This window comes from Apteryx mantelli, chromosome Z (assembly GCF_036417845.1).
Source record: "Apteryx mantelli isolate bAptMan1 chromosome Z, bAptMan1.hap1, whole genome shotgun sequence".
Lineage (NCBI taxonomy): Eukaryota > Metazoa > Chordata > Aves > Apterygiformes > Apterygidae > Apteryx > Apteryx mantelli.
The window spans coordinates 32,513,400-32,535,249 of NC_090020.1; the positions used below are offsets into that span (position 1 = coordinate 32,513,400).

General features: G+C 38.1%; 1 protein-coding gene across 4 annotated transcripts in view; it reads left to right on the forward strand.

Annotated features, from left to right (window-relative positions):
* The first annotated feature begins 503 nt into the window (after nucleotides 1-503).
* The window catches only part of DAPK1 (death associated protein kinase 1), a 96,332-nt gene continuing 74,985 nt past the window's right edge, over nucleotides 504-21,850 (forward strand). For 3 of the 4 annotated variants that reach the window (XM_067315319.1, XM_067315321.1, XM_067315320.1), the window contains exon 1: nucleotides 504-596. In XM_067315319.1, coding sequence (XP_067171420.1) covers nucleotides 535-596 — 62 coding nt within the window. In that variant the 5' untranslated portion in view covers nucleotides 504-534. The remainder of the gene's footprint in view (nucleotides 597-21,850) is intronic. The other variant, XM_067315322.1, reaches the window with a different exon arrangement.

Consider the following 21,850-nt stretch of genomic DNA (forward strand, 5'->3'; position numbering starts at 1 on the left):
CGGGTTCCCGCGCCCCGCTTCCTCCGCCCCGGTCCGCGCGCCTCGCCCGCGGATCGGGTGCGGGGATGCCGCGGGGGCCGGGCGGGGCCGGGGCGGCCGCGCTGCGCGCCGTGGCCCCGGCGGCACGTCCCGGTTGACCGGGCAACGGAGCCGCGGCGGAGCGTGGCGGCCGGGAGGGAGGGAGCGCGCTGAGGCGGCGGCGCCGCGGCCGGGCGGGAAGGTGCCGGGCGGGGGAGGCCGGGCTGGACGCGGCGGGACCCCTTTCTTCTCCCGCCGCCGCCTGTGGCGGACGCCGGCGGGGGGCAGCGGCGGGGCCCCTGCTGGCCGGTGGCGGGCGGCCCGCGCGCTGGGGGGCGCCGCGCGGCCGTTGGCCGTTGACGGTTGGCCGTTGGCGCGCGGGCGTTCACCGCGGCGCTCTCCGCAGGCCGCGCTGCCGCGCGCGGGGCGGCCCCGGCGGCTCCGGGGAGGCGGTGATGAGGGCGCCGAGCAGGGGCTGAAGCCGGCGGCGGAGGAGAGGCGGCGGCGGCGGCGACCATGACCGTGTTCAGGCAGGAGAACCTGGAGGACTACTACGAGACGGGGGACGAGCTCGGCAGGTAGGCGGCGGCGTTGGGCTGGTACCCCCAGCGCCCTGCGCTTGGGAGTGGTGACTGTCGCCGAAACGAGACCGGGTGGCCTGGGATTATGCACCGAGTACGGCCCGGGTTCCTGTTTGCCTTAAATCATCGCGCTGCGCCTTTGCCTTTCAAGATAACACTGCGTGCTGGAAGGCAGAGAAAGGACTTCGATTTTAAGCTACCGCATGTTGCTTTTTAAGATCAAGCTAGTAGGATTTCGGAGTTTGGCGGTTCTTAATTAACACCTTTTAACTTGAGGTGCATGTGGCTATAATACAGCTTGTGCATGTGTACATGGTCCCTTCAGATGTTAGATACAGTTTTAAAGAATTGTAATGCTTCCTGTTGCTAGTCAAGTGAGTAACTTAACGTAGTGAATTTATATCAAGGATATTTTCACTGTGTTTTTAGGCTGTCGCAACGAAAGACTCTGTATGTGTTGCGTGTCACTTTTGCTTCGATAACATCATGAGAGAAGTGAGAGAAACCATGTAATTGTTTTTTATTAATGCCAATGTAATGAAGATCACTCTTAGGCATCACTGTTCAAACTGAAAGTCAGATCAAGAGATTTATAGCAGAGTGCTGCAGAGAAAGCACCGTCAGCTTGAACCTTGTTTACTGAATGCTGTGTAATCATCTCCTGCCACAGCATTTGTGGTAGAAAGCTCAAACTCTTACTCATATCTTCTTTTTGGCAGTGTCTGTGGATTATAAGATTGTTAATTTATCATTGATTTAAGTGTGTTTTGTGAGGGTTCTCTTTAACATCCCTCCCCCCCCTTTTTTTTTCTTAAGTACGGTGGCATTTTAGTACATCAGTATAGCAGAAACTTTTTTAATGTTCATGTCAGTGACTTCCAAGCTTACAGTCAGTGTTTAATTACTACAGAGCAGTCTACGTGAAGCAGATGATCCCATGTCTATTTTTGTATACCCTTCCAGGGTAGGATCCAATACTAGTAGACGCTGCAAATGATACTGGATACTGGCGTAGACAGAACTCAGAAAAAGACTTACTTAAAAAAAAAAAACAACACTTCAACAGGAAGTTCATGGGGCTATCTTTAAAATAAACTTCATCACATTTGTATAGCTTAAAAGCTTGTTGCCTTACCTGTACAGGTATGTGAAGGGTGTGTAATTTTATTTTTTATGAAGCGTTCTGGGTAGGTCTCTTCATACATATAGAATAGTGGGCTATGTTGGATAGAGTATTCATATTAACTTCTCAGATAGCTTGTTAGAAAGATATGTTGTCATGTTGGCCCATAAGTTAAGGTTGTTTGGTCTAAATATTTTGTTTGGATACATGAAATTGTTTGATTTGGTCCCTGTGATTTTTGACAAGAACATGTTGAATGTTTTGGAATTCAGCTTTAAATTTCGGGACTGATAAAAATGAAACTACGTCTGTGTAATGGATACTGATACATGATTTATTTTATAGATTATTTTTGGATCTGTGTCTTTATTTTTTTTAACTTGTTTGGTTTCTCAAGGTTTTTCAAGGAGAAAACAATGTCTGTCTGCTTGTTAAGAAAGTGTTAAGGTTTATGCAAATGCTCTTGTATTTATTTAAAAGAAAAATTGTCAACAGAATGTTTGCTCCTCCATGCATGTTTATTAAGTGGAATAATTGCCCTAAGTCTAATTACGTAGGAAATATTTAAAAATGTGGGGATTTTTCCAAACAAACAGGCTTTGGAAATTGCATGCTATCTCCGGAACAAAACAATGATGACCAAGAGTTTCATTTTTAACGTATAGAGAGGTGCAAAAACTGAATAATGTTATCTAGTAAAAAATCAAATGGAGTTTTTCAAATTGACTGAATAATAGATAATGGAATTTGATAAAAATTTGGTATGTTAATATGATCAACTACAAACAAAGAATTACAGTATTGAAGTTATTTTTATTTATGATAATGCTATATATGCTTGGCATTCTGTCTGGACCCATGATGTTTTAAGAATTTACAAGAATTAGTTAAGCTCAATTTTTGTTTTTCCTTTAAAAATAAACAAAACTAAGCACATCATCTACTTTTGTTAAATAAATTTTAAAAAAATGACAAGACACTGTCAAATGTTTGACAGGGCTTTTGTTTTAAAAACTAATGTGCTTATTTAAAAGGGCCAGAGCTTTCACTTCAGCATCACTTTGAGAAGCCCAAGGTTTTCTGTTGATAAGTGTTGCCATAAAAATAAGAGCAGGTAAATCTCAGGAAGGTTGTTGTGTGGTTTGGTTTAGCGGTATTTTCAGCTTCTTTTTAAATGTAAATTTCTAGAGTTGGTTGAAATTCTCTTTTGTAAATCTTACCTCTTTCCATTCTTTCTCTCTCCCCTTTCCCTTAGGTTTCTCACCTTTTTGTTTGCATATAAATGTAGTTGCAAATGTCAGCCCTGAGGCTTAAAACTCAGGAAGCAAATGAATACTAAAAACGCTTTTGACTTTAAAATTTCTTGTGATTGTTTGGGAACCTGAATCATGATTTTACTGTTTGGGCTAAGCAGTGATGAAAGGTTCAATTTTGCTAATTCAACCTATTTTTTTCCCCCTTTTTAGGGAAAAATTCCTTTATTGCCTCTTATTCAGCAGCAGTCATGTGGCAATCAAGGTGAATAAATGAACAGATAAGTTTTCATTGGTTGAGGGATGTTTGCATAAATGGATCCTACAGTTTCCAGGACTCCTTGCCTTTTGAGCAATTCAGTAAAGATGCAAATATTTTGAACTTTTAACCTTCTTATTTTCGCTTGTAAAATATTTAGTTATCTTTATTATCTTATGATCCTTCTGACAGTAACCAAAAAGTCGCTTTGCTATTCTAGCAAAGGTCACTCAAAGATCAAATGAATTGTGTAAATGAAATTTTGTATTGAAACTAACATAGGAGGTTTAAATATAGCTTGCATAAAATCCAGAGTTGTTTGAAACGAGTAGAAGGACAGTGATATGACCAGACTAAAAAAATACACTTCTTAGTTTTATGGCAGTTCACAGTGCCTTTGAAGAAGAGTATTCTTCATTTTTTTTACCAATATGTTTGAGTTTTAGTCTGTTCTTTGTTTTGTTTTGATTTGTCCATAGAAAAAATAATAAAGGAACTTGGAATTGTGAGTACTTACAGGATCACCCTTAATTGTCTTGTCTATATGTAATTTGTTCTGACACCTTTGTGTCTGTTAAAGTTGGCTTATGTTTTTGGTTGTCTTAAGCTTGTGTACCAAAACAGTCTCATGAGACTTGTGGATCAAATGGTGTGTTTAGTAAAGAACATAGATGAAGATTCTGCTTTTAATCATTGTGTATGCTGCATTATATACATTTTTTTTCATCTTACTAAAGTGATACATATTACTGCATTGTTCATATCTCCTGCAGATGTGGTAAGCAGTCATCTAACCATGAAATTTCAAGGGCTGATAGAGATTTAGTTCCTGCTAGGGTAGAGATTATCATGCAACAAATTTGCTAAAGCTATTTTGTTCATTTTAATTCTGCCTGCATTTGCAGGCTGTGTGATCGTGCATTTCAAATACCCTGTTCCAGTGCCTTTACTTCAGCTCACCCAAAAGACAGGAATTAAAGTTCATCGGTATTCAAAACCTCACCATGGTGAGCATGCAGGTAAACACTGTGAAACCAGATTAACTAATCAAAGTGCTGGAGTTTTTTTGTTTTGTTGTTGTTCCTGGCTTTGGGGGGTTTTTTGTTTGTTTTTTTGTTTTTAACTGAGTTTGGTCTTCTCTAGAAGTTAGAGCACAGTAGCAAATGTTCCACTGCTTGCTTAATTACAGGGAATGTCACTGAAACAAAGCTACACTGGAGACACCTTGTGTATTATTATATGAATTAATACAGTTTTGTGATTTAATTCATGGTCTTATAAACACCTCTGCGCTTCTTCACTTTTTTAAAAAAAACCTTCTTTTTAAACTGCTTCCTAAAAGAACTGCAGGTTGTTAAAATACTGTTTTCAGATAGATTGAAGAATGGTATTTGCATTGCACTGTGATAAGATATGTATGTATATACGCACAATTTTTTAAAAAATTCCAAGTGGAGGACTTTAATATTAAAATGTCGGTTTTGAGTGGTGTGCTTCTGAATGAGATGAAACGTCTGCATGTGCGTAGAATTTGGTCATCAGATCAAATGTTTTTGAAAGGTGACAGGAATAAAAGTAAAAGTGGCAGATACCTAGAAAGTATCTATTAGGAAATCGATCAGCTGATAAAATTTTCTTTTGCTTGCACACAAATGCGTTTTTTTTAAGTATAGTGAGAAGTATAATGTGGAGAATGAATGGAGAAATAGAACAATACTGTATATTAAAATAGCTACGATTAATAGTAGATTGCTATTGATTCGAAAAATAGAAAAAGGTACCTAATGATTTTTAAACTTCAAGTTCATTTGAACCTGTGGGTCTCACTAGAGTAACACTTGCAACTTGTTCAACATGCAGAATGATGATGGATCTCAGCAGTTTTGGACATCAGTCTATATTTGCTTGATAGTTCATGAAGCAGAGAAGTTAGCAGGGTTAGCGTACTGCTTTTCACTGTTATCTGAGGTATCTAATCGCTTCATCAGTTGTGAGAGAAAAATGCATAGGATAACATGCTAAAGGTGCTGATAAGAGAGAACAGGCAGTTATGCAAACATGAGGATGTGTATTTACAATCTGAAAAACACTCTTTTACCTTTGAGTGTTCAGTTAGAAGAGAAAATGTTTCCGGAGAGTGTGAAAACTGATTTCTGTAGTAAGAAGCAGGGATGCAGGCGGAAGACTTTTTTCCTTTTTTCCTTTTTTCCTTTTTTCCTTTTTTCCTTTTTTCCTTTTTTCCTTTTTTCCTTTTTTCCTTTTTTCCTTTTTTCCTTTTTTCCTTTTTTCCTTTTTTCCTTTTTTCCTTTTTTCCTTTTTTCCTTTTTTCCTTTTTTCCTTTTTTCCTTTTTTCCTTTTTTCCTTTTCATATCAGTTTTTAGAAGTGCTGCTTTTTAGAGCTACAAAGGCTGTCCCCTTGTCTTTCCATACACTGTAACAGTTACTGTATTGCACTCTTGTTTTGGAAGGAAAGTAAAAACACTTAATAAAAAATGCTTGGATGATAACTAGAATTTGACCTTCATGGTGCTTTTCAGACCTGAAAACCTGAACTAATCTTAATAAAAAGATGACATGCTGAAATTGTGAGTATTGTCAAGTTCTATTATGAGATGTATAGCATGTTAAAGTCTTTTGAGGTAAACTTGACAGTCTTGAAAGAGGACATATCATCTTAATTGTATTAACTTAAAACCCATGCCAGCTGTCTTTATAATAATATTATAATGTAAAACATTTTCCTTTTAATTGTCAGATTAGAAAGTCATATAGAAAAATAGCAGAGCAATGTGAATGATGGTCTAGTAAGGCTAAAAGAGAGTACTACATGTTATGTCCAAAATTTTAACAACGCTAAATTGAAATTTCTGACTTCTATTTTGTCCTATAATCTTATTGAAGCCTCAAGTTGCTCCATTAAAAGGCATATGTTAACCTTTGTTTTTCTACAGAATGAAAATGGTTAAATACTGAAGATGCAGAATATACAAACCTTTTCAATATCGTTTTTGCTGTAAGATTTGTATAAACAGACCAATAAATGCAAATGTAGAATTCTCTACTTTCATAACTACATGTATACAAATTCTGGTAATACATGATAATGAATTACAGCAGATCAAGTGGACTATAGGAGTTCTTCAGGGACAAGGACCTGGGAAAGAACCATAAAAATGCTGGCGGCAAAGTCACTGTACAAGCAAGAAAAATGGTTGGTTGATTGGTTGGTGTGATTTGTGGGTTGCTTTTTCTTTAGAGAATCCAAAATTGCTGATTTCAGATTACACCGTAGAGCCCTTTCAGTGCTGCATGTGAACAATTTCAGTGTTCTATCAGTCTTGTCTGCTCTCAGAAGAAAAATTTGGTTATTCCATGCTGTGACTGTTGTGGTGACACTGAGTGGAGCAAGTCTGGACCCTGGTAGTTGCATGAGGACTAGAAAATAATTTCTCTGAAAAGCATGATGGGAACAATTATTCATCTCGGTCTCATTTCACTTTACCTCCAAACCATGCCTCAAAATGCCTTTTTTTTCATAAATGCATAATAAGTGATGAACTGTTGATTATGCAGACTGCGTTAGAATGTCACCATTCAATACTACTGGTGACAATTATTGCCTTATAAAATGCATTGTGTTGTTGCTGCACAAGAGGTGCAGATGTTTTTTCGAAAATAATTGCTTGATTCTGCTTAGTTTATTTCTCTCTCTGGAGAAAAAAAAAGTCTCCTTAATGGGTCTTTTAAAGCAAAGTATAATTAAAACTATAGCTTGCTGCTTATTCTGTGTCCTCACTTTAAATGCACATAACTTTGCAAATTTAAAGTCATCAGGAAGTAGATAAAAATATTTGTCTTTGATTTTCTTTCTTAGTTAGCCTCTGCAGGGTACAATCAGTACTGGAATTGCTGTGTTAGGGGTGTGCTTGAACTTTCATTAGCTCTTTTTTTGTCCTCCCTCCTTTTTAAATTCATAATCTCCTCTTACAGATGTTCAAATATGTCACTTCCTCTACTAGAACTGTGTGTACGGAACAGAATTTGGCTATTTAGGTTAGAAAAAGGGAGGCTGAGGCTGCATTTTCATGATAACTGCATGCCAAGCTAAATCCATGCTGACAGTGACTTAAAAGAACAGTACCGCGTTCCTCTGCTGTGTGTTTCTGTTCCCTCTTTTGTGCCATCACTTGCATACACGCAATGATGCTTTCAAAATAAAAAACACCTTATATCTAATTTATGGCAACAGTCCCCATTTAGATCAGCTGAAAGCACTGGTAAAAATCTCAGCCTCAGTAGAGATGTGATTGCCGCTGTAAATCTACTTCAGGTTAAATACATGGGAAGGACAGAGATAAAGAGTAATGTTGGTACAAGGCCAGAAGAATATAAACTGACAACAAGGAAGTGGAGCTGGAAATTAGAATGCCAGAGTACTGAGATTCTGGACAAACCTTGCAGAATAGCTGCTAAAACTGGTAACATTTATTCAAAGGCTTATTGGTTTTTTTGGAGGAAATTACATATTTCCTGTGAGAACCACAGCAGAATTTAATGGTCAGGTGTCCTTATGTTTTTAACTGGCTTGGTTAGGCCTCCAGCGAAACAACACAACTTATGGCACAATGTATATTACGAAGGAAAAGTGTCAGTTAAAGCAGTGGTTTTTTAGTTTGTTTCCTGTGTGATACTGGATTGCATAGCACTTCTGTCTCAGATTAGATGACTGTTTCTCAGACTGGATTGTGACTCCCTTACAGGAAGATAGGTGAGCCAAGGGAGGATTTTCCAACAATCCTGAAAAGCATTCATCAGCTCATAATGCAGTATAGTAGATTTTACTTAACCATCAGTTAAGTAAATGTAAACCAAATAGTTTGTGGCTGAGCTAGGAGGAAACAAAGAAATGTGGACAAGGAAAGCTTACCTCTAAAGATCCTGAAGCCAAAACTGCTTCCTTGTATGTCTTCATTATGCAGTAAATACTGGAGTAAATGGTTTAAAAAAAAACAAAACAAACAGTAGCATGGGGTATAAGGGACTGAGCCACGTGATTGATATAGGTAATTTTTTTTATATTCTAAAATTTCATTACTTGGAGGTTATACAGCAGGAGTGGAGCCCACATGTTTTGGTCTGTTGTTGGGTGACATTCTTGTCATTTTTAGTGCAGTTATGGAAAAGGCTAATATCAGAAATGAATTTCAGGGGCAGGTGTCTACCCATATTCTTGTGCAATATGTTGTAAAGGCCTCCTTTACACAGTATTCTGCAGTTCTGATCACTATATTTCAAAGAAATTGCCCCTTTTCTACTTTAAGACAAAGAACTACAATGGTCAAGCTGTGGGGAGAAGCTTTCTATGAGAGGAGACTTAGTTTGGTTTGTTTAGCCTTGCAGCATGAAGCTTGGAGGGGTATGATTTTTAAGTATACTGGAAGAAAACAAATACTTGAGGAAAGGAAGAAACTTTTGTATTTAAAAGATACATACTAGCTGTGCATTTAAAATATTCAAATAAATGTACACATTGGAAACTGAAAGGCTGCTGGTCTTTGGGGATGTGAAGTTTGCGAACTGTCTTTGAAACAAAGGTATATGAGCAGAGAACCTAAATTGTTTCAAGATTGAGCTTGCCAAATTACTGCAAAGGATTGCATGACACTGTTCTTGAATTTAGAGATTAACTTTGGGGAAGGATGAAGGTGATAGGGATTTGGTCATTGTAGACATGTGTTAGATCACTTTTAATTCCCTTTCAAAGTTTCCAGTGCCAGTTTCCTGTGGGACATTATATTCTTAGAGGTTGTTGGTCTTTTGTACTAAAGTTACTGTATTTTGAGTGTGATAAAATTTTCTCTTCTTTTTCTTTTGTGGCAAATGGTGATGTTGAGGAAACTGTCTTGTAACAGATGTCCTTCGCCCCAATCACACGGTTTAGGATTGCTTTGAAACACTAAACTGAGTAATTCACATGATGGTCTGCAGCCATATTCACTTGTCTCAATGTATTTTATTCCCTTCCCCTTGTTCCCTCCTGATTGCTTATGTGAATACGACAAATAGACAACTTCTTCGAGAGACAGCACTGCTGAGGAGGAAGCATCACTACATTGCTACCCAGAGCATGTGCACACATTCAGCACCATCAGCAGGGACCTTGCAGGGCAATGGTGTACTGTTCTTTAAAAGGGCAAGCCTTCCATTTTTATGAAAGCCACAGTCATCTGCCTGCAGTGCAAGTCTGTTTGTTTGTTAGGAAGCTTAGAACATCTTGCCTGTACTTGACTGAAAGAAAAATAGCTCTTACTGGATGATCACAAACATAGGAGGAGATAGTCAATGCTTGGAAGAGTTTATAGTCAGTTTAAAATACAAGCATTCTTACAACCTGATTGGCAGGCATAGTCTCACTGAATTCATTGCTGAACTTTTCAGAGAATTGAGCCTTTGGAAAGGAAAAAAATAATTGCTTTGAGCAGTACCACTTGGTCTATGCACTTCTTGCTTAGACATAATGCTGAGTTATCCTTTAACTTAAATGGCATAATGCAAATATTTAATTTCCACTGTATCTTTATTTGTAAGCAATTAATGCTGTGTTTCTAAGTTTTCACTGATTATCGAATGGACCCTCCTGATATGTAAATTGGCTTCTGAACTTCTGTACCCTTCCCCAATTTTCTCTCAAATATCAATAATTAGTCACAGTAAGATTTGAGGTACTGGATAGGATGCGTCTGTAGAAGCGTTTGGTTAGAGCACCTTACTCATGTACCCATGAGACTTGGGATCAGAGTGATATTTTCCCCAGGTCACATTGTCTGTTGAAGTTGTGGTGTTTTGAAATTGTTACTCTTAGGGGAGAGAGGAAGGGTGTTGAGCTTCTGGAATCTTTGGTGACTCTTAACTGGCTTATGATCATAGAGAACTGGAATGGTGCCTTTTGTCTCTCCTTTCTATATTTTCTGAAACTTCTGGTCTTGTTGACCCTTGTTGCAGGGTGGTCTGCAGCTTAAGAGGATTGGACTTCATTGCTGAGATGGCCCCTTGTAATACTGTATTCCTAAATGAGAACAAGAAAGACAGTGCTTAAAACTTAGAATCATACGAATCTATGTTCTACCTGGTCTATACTGTTTGGTACTGTGCTTACTTTGCTTAGGTATATAGGTGTAGCTAGGTATAGGTAAAGCTAGTTTTTACATTACTTGATAATATTATATTGTTTTGACATTGTTCATAGCTAAATTATTTTGCCGAGTTTAATGAAGATTTAGAAGCTGTTTCCTCCTTCTCCCTCCTTATCCACACAGGCAAATAGTTCACACAGGCAAATAATATTAGTAGTTATTTCACCTGTGTTTAACAAGTTCTTGGCCAAGAACTCAGTGCTTTCAAGAGCTTCAAAAACAAAGCTGGCAGCTTATTAATTCCTAAGGAAAAAAAAGTACATGGGAGGCTTGGATGGTAGTAAATGTTAGGGTTTTTTGACACCTTCTTTTCTTCATGCTGCCTCCAGTTCTTTCTTTATTGGGACACTTGATTCCTCTTTCCTTTCATGAAGACGAAGGAATATGGATCTTGCAGACCACATCTGTACCTTGTCTTTTGTCTACTTGCAGTCTCTTCTATTCTACAAACATAGACTTTCAACATTTTGATGTGGAAGTTAGGGCTTCTTTTTGGTGTATTATCTTCCTGGCAAGTTTTTTCTTATCTCCATGAGCTAGGCCATCTGTGCAAAATTGCTGTTGACTCCCTGGGAAAGGAAAGCCCATCAGGGAACCACAGCTTAGTTCTTTATGTCTGGTCTTTTCTCATTGCTTTTTATTTGAAAAAGCTGTAGGATGTTGTTTAGTCCACCCTTCTGCCTAAAAGAAGGATCCCTTTTTCTGCTTTTGATGCTAGTTGTTAACTGGAGGATAAAACATTCCAAATTATATCTTATAAAGCTGGTGCATTTCGCCTGTCCCTTTTGTTCCTTTAGAAGGAAGCCTTGACATTACTATCTCTGCTAATGGTGAATAAATTGCCATTGATCCCTGATCAGTGCTGCTGTATCTACCCATTGGCCTGCCCAATTATTTTTACAGTATAGCTAAATCAGTCTAATGGGAGGGCCACTGAATGGGATAGTCCTGTTCCTCACTCACTGAGTTACAGTCTCCTGCTGCTTCTCTTGTGCAGGTGTTAGTGCCCTCCTTAGCTCGGTCTGGAGGCAAGAGGGAATAACTGATTGAGCTCCCAGAACTGGGTCGCCCTGGGCATGTCAGACAAATATTGGTGCTGGCTGCTAGCATGAAGAAGGGCGCGGGAATGTGGAGCCAGAGAGATGGAGACGTCTTCTGTGACACATAGTAGGTGAATCAATTGACCTGCACCGTAAAGCATGCACCCTCAGTGAATTGTGTAAATGCCTTGCAGTTATGGCCAGCTAAAACCAAATGGAAGAACTGATCTGAATTGAGAAACAAAACTTGACTGTTTATTAACCCTGGAAGATCCATGACTGCACAGTCTGAGTATGTTTTCCAGTCACAACAGCTCTAGGGTAGTCAAACAAATCTTCCTTTACATGGAGGACAGAAAGGGCAATTTGGAATATGTTTTTAAAACATTCTAAATTCCTAAGTGGTCAAGCTTATCTGTCAGTGAGCAGATGTAAAAGAGGACTTGGAGTGGGGGAAGCAGACAATTACTTGGCTGTAAATAGCAGCTCATAAAACCATAATGTATAGGGACAGTTACTAAGGCACTTGGTATGAGATTTGTGTATGTGACACAAACCATGCTTTGTTTGGAGATTTTCTAATACCGTGTTTTGGTGCCATGTTAAAAAGCTCACTCCAGCAAAGGAGAGAGAGTATTTTTATCATTGGAAGTTTTCTCAACTTAAACAATGCCTTTATCGATTCTATTGGGTGATGAGTTTCTTTGTGTGTTTAGCTATCATCAAATCAATACCCAGAGAGGAAACAACAGAAATTTTCACAAGCAAAAAATCACTGTGCCAATGACTGTGCCATGTTCTATGGACTGTAAGCTCCGGGGGTATGTTTCTGTTGGTGCTCTGGTAGTGAAAGGTTAGTAAGGCACCTCTGGATTTTGCAGTGATTCTTTGCACCCAACAGGAAATAATGAAACTTGGAGAAATCTATTCCATACTTCTAACTCTATCATTGTTTGGGAAAACTGAGTCATAAGCAATTTTAGGCTTTGCAGTCTCATCTTTACCTTTGCTTCCAATGGTTAGGTTTTATCCTTCTGCTAGCCAGCATTTGGTGAATGATTCAAACCTACAGCTGTATTAGTTAATTTTTTCAAAGATACTGAAAAAGCAGCATTTTCTTAGATAAGCCTCTTTTAATATATCTAACAGGCGCTACCATGCTACAAATGCCATAGATTTGTGTTCTTGAGTGTGTGCCCATTTAACACAGATGCCTTCTAAAATCAAAATCTGCATAAAAATTCTGTCTGAAGATACGTTATTATCTTTCATTAAAACTGTTGGTCATGTGCTGTAAAACAGGGAGATTTTGAGAAGATGAAATAAAGGGAAGCTCTCATTGCTATGAAAGAGTGGGTGAAGTAACTGAGAACTGGGATTACCATCAGATTCTTCCTCCCCAAGCTGTAGGACGAATGCACCAGACATGGTTCAGAACCCATTGTTGTAAAAGGGAAGCTTAGCAGGAACCTTAAGCATTGTTTTATTTATGAAATAGCAGCAACAAAAGTCTTTGCTTAGTGTCACCAAAACCAAGTGTTCTGCTCATGTGTTTTAATGTTCACCACAGGTTCCTGATTTAAGAACACCCAAATAGCTTATGACTGAGCTGTTGTGTTCAGTTCTGAGTCAGATGTACTTCATGTACATCCTTTAACATTTAGAAAGACTCTTTTTTCATATACTTGTTAATTTATGTATTAATGTTAATCTCTGAGCTAATTTACAAATTTCATAAAAAGTCCAAAGAGGAAAATGAAGATGAAGTACTGAAGAACAACAGAAGTATTAAAACTCAGACCATGCATATGTACTTAGCCATTGATCCTGTAAGTACATGTATATGCAAGCTTCTTTTTATTACTGTAAGGAGCGGTGAGGGAAGTACTTTGCTTGAAAAACTCTGTATTTTAACCCTTTTGGGTTAAATTCTTTTGGCTTTTGCCCTTCCCCCATTGGTATAGCTATTACTTGAACCAATTACAAGCATGAGTACTATGTTTTACTACATAAGATGTTGTCTTTGGTAGATGAACATACCTTCATACCAGCTGGATTCCAGAAAGCTCCAGTCCAAGCATCATTAATAAGAAATGCCTGGCATGTCTTGGAACTTACACAGCCATACATATTCCCCCAACTTACGCATTAGGTACCAGTATATCTAGGTGTAGACTTTACTTGGGTGTTTAAAACCACTGTATCTATGATTAGACTTCTCTCTGAAGTGAGATTTTCTTTGATTCCTTATTGAGCAAATATAATATCTGTTCTCAATCTACAATTAGACTAGAGAATCATGAAGTAAAGTGCATGTGTATGTGATTTCAGCATGGGACCTTTTCACATTATTTGAGTTTTTTTCGCTTTACCATCTTCAAGCTTTATGAGAGTGATTTAAATGTGTGTTTACACCGAGTTCATTTTCATATTGGTTATCTAGTTCTTCAGGTGTCTGGTTTGTCATATTAGATAACCAGTGCGACATGTAGTGAAATTATTTTTTCCAGTGCATATTCACAAGGGACCAGCTCCAAAGTCCTTTAGAACAGGTCAGTATGTTTTCTCTTCTGTTGCAGCATATTAATACATATAACAAAAGATGGTAGTTCAGTTACTTGGGAGTGCTCACTGAGAGAGAACCACAGAATATTGAGATTTAGTGAAGCTAATATTTTTAACTTGTCTTTTGTAAACTCAATTTTGTGATTTATTTCTAAACTGTGAAATTCAAGTGTGGTTTATAATGGATTTTTAGATGTCTTCATTTATATTATAAAGATAAAAATATTCAAAAGTCTGAAGTTGATTTCTTTCACTTCAACATACAGAAGAAACTAGCATTATAGTAGATCATTGTTAAAAGCCATTGGAATAACCTTATTGTAAAATACAAGGGAAATCAGTGCAGCTGTAATGTATGTAAATTGTTGAAAGTGTCCATTTTCTGAAACAATGCATCTTTAATACTGTACCTGAACTCTTCTAGTATGTTTATTCACCCTGTGGTTGGTGTTCATCAAAAGCATTCCAGACTGTTGGTTATGCTTTTCCAAAGGAGCGTGTGTAGCGTTTTGGTATCTCAGGCAGTCTTGGAAATCTGTATTCTCTAAGGTAATAGACTTCTCTCTTCTGTGTAGAGCTTCTACTGTGTTGTACTTTTTTGAGTCATTTTCTAATACTGGTGTACAATAAGTGCATGTATGTCCCTGACTCTGCAGGAAAAGAACTTAGGGTTACTAACAGTACATGATTCCATATTTAGGCTGTGTGGTAATGAGTGTGCTTGTGAGCGGAGCTCGACAGTACATTCCAACTTCCACTCTCTGTGTCAGTCTGAAACTGCTCTTTAATACAGACTTTTTTGTTTAATAGAAGGTAAATCTTCAGAATATACAGTACATGTTGCTTCTAGTAGGACAAGATTAATGGAGGAGAAAAGGGTGATGCTGGAAAGCAATAACTTCGGGGCTTTTTCTGAGTCACTGCTTTGTGCACCTTATTAACAAGCCAGGCTTCTCTAAAGACACAGATTGTTTGGAGAAGAACATGTGCATAAATATTTGCTAGAACATTGCTTCTATAGCAACCGGTCTTGTTCTGTTTAGGGCTAGGTAAGATGGGAAAGCCCATAATATTTTTGATGATAACAGCTGAACAGTTCTGGTCTAGGTTATTTCCCCAGGAGTCTGTCATCCTGCTCTCCAGAGTTACCTGGGCATGGCTATAGTTCGTATGTTTAAGTGCCCGCATGAATATAGGTAGCTAAAAGGCTGGAATGGAGTCATCCAGTGGGGCCATTGAGTGAACCGTTATGGGCTGGTGCATTATTGGATATGGAATTGATTCTGCTCTGTAATGCTCACAGAGGTATTCGGAGCAATCTCTGAGACCTTAACATCAGACTGAGCTTGAGAGATGGCAGCCTACTGAAACACGATCTGGTTGTGGCAAGCAGTGTCACTGCTGCTAATACAAAGACAAAGGTTTCTGCAGGAGTTGCACAATTGCATGTTTCTAAATGTTCACTGTTTTGTTAGCGAGTTGGAAGACAGCTGTTTTAAAACCATCCTTTTTTAAATGAGATAAGGAGAGAAGAGTCACACTTGAAACACTGTTTCAGAGGTTGGGGTACGAAGTTAATATTAAAAAGTCACAGTTTTGTTGTGTTCTAAGTAATGTACCTAAGCATGCCTTTTGTCTCAGAGGGCTTGCTAACCAGGTATACGGCAATAGTTGTGAGAAACAGACTGGAGAGTACAAAGCAATTATGAGGTGTAGTTGTTTAGCAGTGCTATCATCAGTATACCAGGGAGCTTGAAGCCCTTGAGCTTTGCAGTATGGCTCAATCTCAGTTAAAAAAATATCGAACGTATCATGGAGAAAACTATTTTTAAAATGATTCTAAAATTTTCAAGCTGTATGTATAATACCTGTGAGGGCATCTCACATTGGCTATGTTAGATGAAAGTTAAAAAATAATTGTGTGGTAAAATAAATTCTCCATAAAAATTTGGTTATCTGTTGATTTTCTGCAGTTCCTAAAGAGAGAAAAGTGACAGCATTTAGATACTATGCTTGTGCAAGAAAATTCCTTTTTCCTGGTAATGTTGCAATTACTATTACTGCAAGTAAGGCTAGACTATAATTAGCAGGAAAAAAAGGGTCTGGACATTGCTCAGCCCTTTGTATAAAGTTTCAGTGATGCTGATAATAACTTGCTTTTCTTGTCTGTCTATTGGCGTAGTGACAAGCATGTGTGCCTGGTGTTCTACAGCCTGTACAAGTGAGTGCTAGATACAGAATATGAAGTTAAAGACAGAGCTGAGTTGTTTACATATATACGGGAAGCCAGGAAGGTTTTGTCTGTACCTGTCTGGTGTGTGCCTCTCACCTACCTATTCTAACCACTTAAAACATTGTAAAAAGCAGGGAGCTTAGTCTATAATTGGATACCTTCAGACTTGCATAGTTCATTGAACTTCTTATAACAATCAGGAAAGTTGTTAGAACTTCTTTATTTTGTGTCTGCAGTAATTCATGGGCTTATAAGGGGATGGAACTGTCAAACCTTCAGTGATGCTTCTAGCTTTTTCAGTGTACCTTCACGTAATAACATCTGCTACCAAAGCTGATCTAGATTACTTTACTCATTCAAATTTGCATTCCAAAACCCAAATGTGAATAAACGAAAAAAAAAATATCAGAGTTCCTGCTCGTGCAGGAGGATCTGGTTTAAAAACCAAAATTGCAAAGCTCTGTAAACACATGCAGTATGTCATTGTTCCGGTTAACAACAAAAAAATGTACTGATTTACCTGACTATTAAAGCATGTAAAATCATTGACAAAAGTATGATTTAGAATGAAGAAGATAGTACTGGTGAATACACTGATATAAAAGAGTCTTTTAATTTCTGTGTATAACTTGGAACTTGGAAAACACTTCATGCTATTTGTACACAGATGCCAGTTTTCTTGTGCCAAGAATGTCCCTTTTTTACACTATTAAGTTCTAGCAACAGAGCAACTCCCCTTTCTGGCAAGAGTTTTATAAGTGCTTGAGAGTTAAATCTTTCTACTCCTTTTCTACCTCATCTCCTCCCCCACATGCTTTCATTCCTTGACCTTCAGCTGTGTTAAACTAATTTTAAACAGCATGGTTTGACCTAATTGCTTAGCAGCGTATGATCATGGAGAAACCTCATATATTGTCCACTAACCCTGTGGTCATAATTTCTTTAGTCATATGATCTTTTCAAAGAATAAGGTGACACTGATGGGAGAGCTGTGTGCTGGCACTGTCTATGGAGGATTTAGCAGCTGCAAGATCTCTCCTTTCTTTTTCTTTCATTCGTCCGTAATACCATTGTCAGTGCCACCTTTTCTGCTTGAAGACCCTTATCCTTCATGCTGCAAGGCACTTAAGGAAGAAAGAAACTCTCGAATCAGTGCCTGATTGTTTCATGAGTCTGTACTTTCCTTTTTTGTCCAAAGGAAAAATACTTGGGTGTATGTTCCTGCATGATGTTCTTTAGAAGACTTAGGCAAGAATGTAGTATAAACTAGGAATGCTCTGGTGATTTGAAAACAAGCAAGCAATTAAAGACTGAAATACAAAATAAAGAGGAAGAGGTAATGATAACCATTAGCGATCTTGTTAGAAAAGTCTTCTAATCATGGAAGCAAGCAAAGTTAGTGTGACGAGAGGGAGTATAACTGGCTGTTGTCTGTGTGCTTATGCCCGGAAGACCTGTGCTACATTCTTTATTTGTACCTCACTGCAAACTTAAAGTCTTCTTTTCAATATTGGTAATACTTTCTATTTAGCTCATTAGTGCCATCTCTCAAAAACCTAAAGTTGTAGGCTCACAGAGCAGGTTCTTCATCTGTTGAATCTTAGATTTCTTGCCATTGTTCACTGTAGTGATGAATGGGGGACCACACTGTGAAGATTCTTGGTTTAGTTCTGTTTTAAGGTGTGCATTAGTAACACAAATCAAGTCAAATGAAGAAATATTTTCTCTGGCTGCTTCGTGAGGCAGATAACCATACACAGAGAACTTTGAAAGCTGAAAAATATTTCTATCTCTGATACAACAAGTCCCAAATTAAGTGGGGTTGCAAGACTTTTTCTAGTTTATAAATTAGCATAGTAACATGCAAATCCATGTGCTGATAAGAATGACCTTCAGTGTCAAGTGTGAAATTTTTAAGGGTTATTGAAGTTAATGTTCTGAAAAATATGGTGCAGGAGAAAATATCATTGGTGGTTCTTAGCTGCTGGCAGACTTATTAAATAAGTAAATTAATTGTGAGCTGCTTTTTTTTTTTTTTTTTTTTTTTTTTTTGGAGGACTGATTGTGTCTCTCTAGGAAACTTCTCTATCACTGTGCAACTCCCGCTAACTTTAAAGCTCATTTGTGGTAGCACCTAGTACTAGGCTTGGTGCTGTCATCGTTGGCTTTTTTGAGGGGAGAAAGAAACCTGAGGTGAGAGGGATCTTCTAACTGTCACTTTCAGTTGAAAATCTGAATGCATACTAAATTACCATTAATTATTGTTTTCCTTTTTATGTTAGTTCCACTATTACAGCTAGTCTTTTTAAATGCTTGAATTTTTCTCCCCTCATCCTCTTTTTTGGGGAAGCTTTTTAAAAAGTTTAGGAAAACATCACGACTGCTTGCCCTTTCAAATATCATATGTATACTACATGCAATGTGGAGTCAAAGGTCAAATTAGTATTGTTCTTTCTATGCAGTTCTACTCGTCTTTCTAGTTCATTTATACTGTAAAATTTTAAAGCCCGTGATCCTTGCTTAGTTAAAGCCCATATACCCTTAAGTCCATTTGGAGGTAATTTCAGTAGAAGTTATGGGGGCTCAGTATCTCTGAGAAATATTTTGTCCCAAAAATAAGGGGTCTACTTTGTGGGTCTTGTGAAGAGGTAGGCAGTCTGTCCTTGTCATGATAAGCAACATGACAGCTTTTAGGGTTCCTCTTTGGAAATGAGGACTCAGTCAAGTGCTGAAATGACTAGTCAATTATTCTGTTGTTTGAAGTTCAGACATTCTTCTTTGCAGAACTTCTGTCTTTTGCCAGAGTGAGAGAAGTGTCTGATAGGATATGGGCCCAAACTTGTTGGTCAGCTTTCCTGTTGTAGTAGTTCATTTTTTCAGCATGTATACTGTCCTAGCAGAATCCAGTATGTGTTCTTGAAAGTTGTATTTGTACCCTTCATTTGCTAGCTTAAACCAAAGTCACTAATGAACAGAAAATTTAAAGGACTCTGTGCATATGAAATATAGTTCAATATGTGCCTGAATCCATTTAGGCCATTTTATTCTTCTGTGAAATCTTCTGTTCTGTGATACTCCAGACAAGTTCAGCCAGTCAACAATGTCAAGTTAGAAAGGCAAGTGACAGTGTATTTGTGAGGGAGCTTACACACTTTTATCTTAAAAGCAAAGGTGCAGGGAGAGGTGAGAGTCTCTTATGTGCCTGTTCATGTGTATGGACATACAGGATGCATGCCATTTAGGTTTATTTGCTTGGGTTTTTTCTTCCATTTTTCCTCACATATAGATTATATTGTATTTGGCATGTTTTGAGAGATCCTGTGTTTAGTCAACTGCATAAAATGAGCTATAATAGTTTAAAGTTTTTTTCCCTCTCCCAGTTCTCCAGTTCATTTTTTGGAGGTTATTAAATTTTAAGAGCATTTTCAGTTGTCTTAGTTTATCACTTAGTAGGTATAAGAAAGCTATGTTTAAATGTCTTTAACAATGTTTGAGAGTGGGTTTTTTTGGTTTTATTTTTAAATATGTTCTCAAGGATGACAGGCTCTACTGACTTAGAGTAAAAGGGGTATCTTGCTGAAACAGTCTCTCAGCTACAATCAGAACTGAAGCACTGGTGAGAAAAAGCAAAATACATAGCTTTTCAGGCTTCTTAAAGTGCGAATGGGATCCCTCTTTCTGGGAGAGGAACTGAGTTGTTGATACCACCACAACTGTAGTTATAAAATGTGTGTGTGTGTTGGTACCTGCATGCAGGTGGTAGATAATGCATATTTATTAGATGCACCATGTGATTGTGTGCTGCAGTGAGAGCAGGTTTGCTCTAGTTTTGCCCTATATGTATGTACTAGCTCTGTCCTTTATCTTGTGGGATGGCACATGACGCTTCCAAGCAACAGTGAAGTGGTGCTGCAAGTGGCTGGTGCCACCTGAAGTTCTACTGCTCTCCTTTTAAGCAACTTCTGCATGCTCCAGGTTTGCACAGAGAGACGTGATAATCTTTGTAAAATTGAGGCCAGGCTGTTAAGTACATCTGACAGTTTGTTTATAAGTGTAGCTATGTTTGGATAGAGGGATCTACCCTCTCTTCTCCCTTCTTCCCTTTCTGCCTCCTTTTATCAGAGTTCAGTTGCTTCTATATGCCATCAAAAATAACACAAATCTCTGTTCTGGTCTATATCTTGGATGTTACCTTTTTTTACATTTGCTTTGTCCTTTGTACTTTGCCAGTTTTTCAGTCTCAGCGCAATACTCACTTCCTCCTGCCTATTGGATTTTTTTTTCCTTGACTTTACCTCTGTCCTTAATAACCTTAATTACCATGCTGTCCTTAGTAACTTCATACTCAGAAGTTGGAATTTTTCAGAATGTTCACAATTATGGAAGGATGGAAAAGTCTAAATGTGTCTCGTCCTGTATGTGATATGCTCTTAGCCTATCTTTGTCCAGCATCCTGACTGTATCATCTCCTGCTTCAGAAAGTTGTTTTGTGTGATGCTAAGTTCACTCTGGCACTTCATGAATTTACATCAGTAGGCTTATTTTTTTTTAAAGCTATCACAACTATTTTCACTGGAAGTTACTGGAATACTGTGACCTCAGCTCAAAAAGTTGACACAAAGCAACAATGAAGCTGGGATCATTAGTATCAAAAGACGTGTTCCAGTGAATTATTACATCAGTCTTAAAATTAACATTGCTAATTATTAGTATTTTTCTTTATGCAAATGCAACTGTGATGTACAGGTTCACTTCTTTTAGGTAACAGTAGTCATTTTGAATTTTAGTTCTGAAGATTGTAAAATAACATTATCTTTGTACACAGGTAAGGAAGATGTTGAGAAAGGAATTGTAAAGGTCATACGCTTTTCACCTTCAAGTGCTTTTGAGAGGCCTGTAAAGGTGAATTTATTGTCTTGTCTTCTGCCATTCAAAGTAATTGCATTGCTTTTAAGCGCTTTTTTAGGTCTTTAGGATATGTGGCAATTTTGCATCTTAGGTAAGAGGAGGGTCTTCAGAACCTGAATAAAAAACAGTTTCAGTGGTGAGACATAAGTCAAGTGGTGAGGCCATAACATGGCCTTTTTATCTGCTCATAATGAAGCAGCAATTGAATTAAACATTTTTTCTTTGGAAACCTGTATTCAGGTTGTTCCTGAATACAGCCTCACTTTTGTCAGTATAAACCTTAATTCTTGAGTGGCCAAACTGCACACTGGTACTTACAGTTTTGTGGGGATGGGGAGACTAAATAGTAAATGAACATGTAGCCATTTGTTATGTTATTCTTTTTGCTGTGTTTTGAATTATGGTGATGACTGTGTTTTTTTGATCATTCTTTTTATTCGAAGTTGCCTCTGCAAACATTGCAATGTAGGCCTTTTGTTTGTTTTCTGTGGAATTTAGGTGTAGCTTGCCAGCAGTGAAAGCTGCTGACAATATTTGGTGTTAACTTTGCTCTTTATAACATATGTGAACTGGTACTACTCCTAGAAAGTTAGTATAATACAGAGTTAATATTCTCAGTTCTGTCCTCAATACTTCAAAAATTCAGGGAGGAAATCACGTACAGGGAAAACTTGGAA